The sequence below is a fragment of the Phocoena phocoena genome, chromosome 3, assembly GCF_963924675.1.
Source record: "Phocoena phocoena chromosome 3, mPhoPho1.1, whole genome shotgun sequence".
NCBI lineage: Eukaryota > Metazoa > Chordata > Mammalia > Artiodactyla > Phocoenidae > Phocoena > Phocoena phocoena.
Window position 1 is genome coordinate 125,188,815 of NC_089221.1, and position 6,000 is coordinate 125,194,814.

Below are 6,000 nucleotides of genomic sequence, written 5' to 3' on the forward strand. Positions count from 1 at the left end.
TCATGTACCACAATGTTCATTGCAGCACTATTTACAACAGCCAGGACATGGAAGCAACTTAAGTATCCATTGCCAGATGAATGGATAAAGAAGATGTGGCACATATATACAATGGAATATTACTCAGCCATAAAAAGAAATGAAATTGAGTTATTTGTAGTGAGGTGGATGGACCTAGAGACTGTCATACAGAGTGAAGTAAGTCAGAAAGAGAAAAACAAATATTGTATGCTAACACATATATAGAGAATCTTAAAAAAAAAAAAAAAAAAGGTTCTGAAGAACCTAGGGGCAGAACAGGAATAAAGACGCAGATGTAGAGAATGGACTTGAGCACATGGGGAGGGGGAATGGGAAGCTGGGACGAAGTGAGAGAGTGGCATGGACATATATACACTACCAAATGTAAAATAGATAGCTAGTGGGAAGCAGCCACATAGCACAGGGAGATCAGCTCCATGCTCTGTGTCCACCTAGAGGGGTGGGATACAGAGGGTGGGAGGGAGATGCAGAGGGAGGAGAAATGGAGATATACATATAAGTATAGCTGATTCACTTTGTTATATAGCAGAAACTAACACACCATTGTAAAGCAATTATACTCCAATAAAGATGTTAAAAATAGTTATTATTAAAAAAAGATATAGTTAAAGTATACTTCTTGTAAATATTATAAGTTGAGTCATTTTGTTTCTCCAGTCTGATAATGTCTGTTCTTTAACTGAAGTACTTGGTCCTATTAATGTTTAATATAATTATTGACACCACTGAATTTTAGTCTTTCATAATCCTATTTTTAAAATTTCTCTGTGTTTTTTTCCCTTTGGTCATACTTTAAGATTAGTAAAGTTGTTGTTATTATTATCATCATCATCATCATTATTAAACTCACACTTCCAAAAGACTAGCAAGAAGAAATAATGTTCCTTCATCTACATGAAAAATCTATGTATTTTTTACCTTGGGAAACATACTGACAACTAACATATACTGAGCACTTAGTGTGTGCCAAACACTGTATTATGTATACATATAAATGCATTATCTGATTTGATTCCCTAAAGCAAATGAGGCAAGAGCTATTATTATTCATGTTTTTCAGATGAGAAACTAAGGCTCAGAGAAGTCAGATAAATCACTCCTCTAATTAGTGGCAGAGCTGGGACTCAAAAACCCATATGGTTACCCAGCATTTACCTCTGAGTCTCTCCTTTCTAGATTGTATATAACCAGTGTCTTCATTTAAGAAAAAAAAAAGGGATATTATTTCTTGCATGGTAGTTTTTTTCCTATGGGCATACCTCAGTTTATCTGTGCCCAGTATCATGTAGGATTTCTGTTTTCTTATTGCTTTGCTTTTCCCTTGTATCTTGGTTTAGCTACGTAACTTCCCTAGTAAAAAGAAGCCAAATCTAGGAGGTTAAATCTACCTAACAGTGGTGTGAAACGAATATGTGAGTTTGTATAACCTATGTTACAGTTCCTTTACTAACCATTTATTCATACATGATTGAGGAAATCAAGAGGTTTTCCCCAAGCTCATTATCTCTTGAGTGCCATTGAGCAAATGTACTTTATGTTTTGCTTGTTCAGAACTCTGAGATGTGCAAACACTACCGAGTATTACCCAGGATGGGTTACCTTTGTCCAAAGATTTTACAGCCTGTCTGTGGTGATGATGGCCAGACATACGGCAATCCTTGCAAGCTCTGTCATGAAAATCTGTAAGTATACAAGTCCAATGTGTCCATCTTCCAGTGTAGAGGCTCTTGATGACAGTGCTGACCCACAGCAGTGTACTGATATGAATGTGAGGTGTGTTGCAAACAATTTACTAATCATAGCAGTTAAAATTCAAATGTTGTGAATGATCTTATTCATGCATAAAATAGAGAGGATTTAAGGTTATCCCTTTAATAAAACTGTTCATATAGTTTACTGAGTGGAAGAGAAAGGAAAAAGTGGTGGGTTACAATAATTAGAGAAAATCTAAGCCCATGTGCACTCATGGGAGCGTGAACATCATCTACCCTTCGTGGAAAGAGAAAAAAGTTGAAAATCATTGCGATACAGAGTCAGCCCAGCCTCTAATCTCTGATGGCCTTATGACTACCTGATAGTCACAGATTTCCAATCCTCTCCACGTCTTCTTGGAGCAGGAAGTGCTATCATGCAGAAGAAAGCACACTGGAGTAACCGGCAGACCTATTCTCAATTTATCACAATCTATCTGCAGGCATATTATCTCATCCTGAGATTCACTTTCTTCCCTGGAAAACTTGAGATAGTTCTCTGGGCCAGCTGACTTCACAGGATTATTGAGAAGAATAGCGATTTTTATTTTAGTTAAATACAAGGAATTTGTTTTAATACTTTAATTATTGGTTGTAGATTTGTTGTTGCTTTTCTGCTCGAATGCTATTTACTCTCATCTCCATTCACATTCTTCACCTGTTCCCAGCCTTCATTTGACCAGCTTTAAATAAGGGCATGTTGGCAAATCTTGACTTTTCTACCCCACCTCACCTCAGACTTACATTGCAGTCCATATATGTTCATTCTCTCCTTCTTAGAACACTGTAAGCAAGGCCCAGAATTTAAGGATGGGACTGATATCCTGCTTTTCAATCCCAGGAAAATATCTGAATTTACATTTATTTCCTTTTAAATCAACTAACTCACAAAAGCAAGAGCCATTCTGCAGTTCATATACATAGACTAAAATCTGAATATGAGTGCTTTATGTGTTATATCTGTAAGTAAGTCACTTTCATATTCACAGTTTCACTGAATCCTCACTGCTCACTACAGAGTGGTATCACCTTCATTGCACAGATGGTTAATCTGAGGCTCAGAGAGTCCAGGTAATTTGTTTAAAATGACAAAGCTAGGAAGTAGATCAGACTGGATTTTAATCTTGTTGATTTGGGTCTAAACACAGTTTTCTTTTCTCTCCACTACACTACTGTTATATCCAAGGCAGTAGTTCCTTAAACATTTGGGGATCAAAGATTCCTTTGATAATATAGAGAAAGTTACCTCTTTCCACAAAGGAAAAGAAAATGATGAAACATTAAAAATGTGGGCATGGGGCTTCCCTGGTGGCGCAGTGGTTGAGGGTCCGCCTGCCGACGCAGGGGACGCGGGTTCGTGCCCCGGTCCGGGAAGATCCCACATGCCACGGAGCGGCTGGGCCCGTGAGCCATGGCCACTGAGCCTGCGCGTCCGGAGCCTGTGCTCCGCAACGGGAGAGGCCACAACAGTGAGAGGCCCGCGTACCGCAAAAAAAAAAAAAAAAAAAATGTGGGCACATAAATCTCTTGAGATCTATCCATGGATCTTACAGAGTTTTAATAATTAAGGAATGTTAATTCTTAAATGTCTTAAATGTTTAAGGAATGAGTACAACCATTCATGAATCTGTTGCTATATATGTCTTATTTTCACCCCAGAAATCCTTCAACTTCTCTTTATTGTAAATGTCAGGCCCTAAATTATCCATCCAGTGCTCTACAAGCATTCCATTCACTGTATAAACCCACAGTAAGTTTACTCAAGGGAGCTTCAGAAATTATAGAAATGCCCATAATAAAAATATTGATAAAGGATTGTTTAGCTAAAGAACTGTGAGTATACATTAGGAAGAGAAGATTCAGGCTATCCCAGGCAAGATGGAACATTATTGGTTTCCATGGTCTTAGAGGAAGTTATAGGGAAGCAGTTTCAACTTGCACAATGTTCAAAGACAAAATGAACTGTCCTGATAGACAGTGAGTTTCCTATCACCAGAGCAAACAAGTAGATGTTTGCTATATAGTATTTCTTACAAGAATGTCATTAAAATTCATCTTTTAAGATTCTTTCCAACTACTGATATAAAATTCACACTCTATGATCATATATTGTTATATTTTATAACATACATATAGAATTTATATATATTTATATAAAGTAATTTTACAAAATATATTCTATTTTATAATCTCCAAGTCATATTATAGGTATCCAATAAAGTCAAACTTCTCTCTGGGATCCAGTTTTCCCATCTATAAAATAATGGCTTTTGCTCTAAATGATCTCCAAGTTTATTTCTGACATTCAACAATTCCATGACTGTCTAGTGTACAGGAGAATGAAATGTGATGAAACAGATCCAGGCCTGGAGCACAAATCTGGGGCTCAATCAGGAGAGAGAGAATAAACCTGAATGATGCAGTTGAATGCAGATCCTGGCCCCTACCCCTAATTTCAGTTCTGGTTTGATGCCCAAATGTCATATTGATCCTTGGTTGTGTTTTGTCTTTTTTTTTCATTATAACTTTGAGTTTTCCCATCTTTGAAACTTCCTCTTCTGTTTTAGAATACGCCAAACTAATACACGCATACGCAGTGAAGGAAGGTGTGAGGAGAAGAGCAACCCAGAAGCAACACCTCTCAGCCTGCCAGCATCTGTAAGTACACCGGTGTTCATGATTACAGTGTCAGAACCAGGTGGTTCTGCTTCTGTTCTCTTGAACTGAGTGATGGACAGTTCTCTGGCCAGGGAAATGATACTAGGTTAGATAACCCCAGAATTGGTCAAATCTTCATTGTGAAGATAAGTGATTACTGAAATATGTGGGAATAAAAATATAGTAGTTAACGTTTTTAAATGTTTACAGTTTACTGGGATCAATGACAGACTGTTTATGAGCAATGTACATAATGTAACACTTCTGCAGAGCTGATTTTATTTTCTGTGATCTGCAATACAGAGATGAGACAGAGACCAAGCGAGGTCAGATACTGAAAGAAGTGGACTTAAACCTTATATCCTCTTATCAATACCTTGCATTAAGCTGTTTACCAACATGAAGAGTTGCCTTTTTCATTTAAATCCCTACAAGGATGTTATGACACACATTACAGTACTTTCACCTTATCTGAGGTTTTGCTTTCCATGGTTCTAGTTACCCAAGGTCCAAAAATACGAAATGGAAAATTCCAAAAATAAACAACTCACAAGTTTTAAATTGTGTGCTGTTCTGAGTAGCATGATGAGATCCTGTACCGTCCTGCTCCATCTCACCCAGGAGGTAAATCTTCCCTTTTTCCAGCATAGCCCACCTCTTAGTCACTTACTAGCCATCTAGGTTATCAGACCAACTGTCATGACATCACAGTCTTTTGTTCAAATCACCCTTATTTGAAGGAATAATGCCCCCAGGGTGCAAGAGTAGTGACACTGGCAATTCGTATATGCCAAAGAAAAGCCAAAAAGTTCTTCCTCTATGTGCAAAGTAAAAGTTCTCACCTTAATAAGGGGGAAAAAAATATTGTGTGCTGAGGTGCTCAGACCTTTGGTAAGAATGAATTTTCTATCCACGAAATTGTGAAGAAGGAAAAAGAAATTTATGTTAGTTTTGTTGCTCCACCTCAAAGTGTACAAGTTACAGCCACATTGTGTGATAAGTGCTTAGTTAAGATGGAAAAGGCATTAGATTTGTGGATGGAAGACGAATAGAAACTGTGTTCTGACTGGTGGCAAGGTGCTGGGCCAGAAAGCATCAAGCCTCTACCAAGACTTCAGCAAGGGATGCCGTGAAATTAGTGACACCAAGCCATTTACTACAAGTAAAGTATGGTTACACAGATTCAGGAATAGATTTGGACTGAAAAATATAAAAATTACTGGAGTGGCTGCGTCTGCCAGTGAAGAAGCTGCTGCCACATTTCTGACAGAGTTGAAAAGGTTGATTAAAGAGAAAGGATGTCATACAAAACAAGTCTTCAATTACAATGAAAGAAGATACCCAACAGAACCTGCATTCATAAAAGTGCAAAGGAGGCACCAAGGCATAAAACATGGAAAGCCAGATTAACTCTGGTACATACCACAGGGCATATGATTAAGCCAGGCATAGTATACAGTGAAGAACCCACTTGCTCTCAAAAACAAAAATTATCTGCCTGTGTTCTGAAACCATAATCAGAAAGCATGGGTGATAGCCATCTTGTTTA

The 6,000-nt window shown here is 37.8% G+C and overlaps 1 protein-coding gene across 1 annotated transcript in view; it reads left to right on the top strand.

Moving 5' to 3' along the window:
• Positions 1 to 4,520, top strand: part of SPINK5 (serine peptidase inhibitor Kazal type 5) — a 66,003-nt gene extending 61,483 nt beyond the window's left edge. The window contains exons 26-27 of the mRNA XM_065873726.1: positions 1,594 to 1,724; positions 4,361 to 4,520. Coding sequence (XP_065729798.1) covers positions 1,594 to 1,724; positions 4,361 to 4,520 — 291 coding nt within the window. The remainder of the gene's footprint in view (positions 1 to 1,593; positions 1,725 to 4,360) is intronic.
• Positions 4,521 to 6,000: the final 1,480 nt, after the last annotated feature.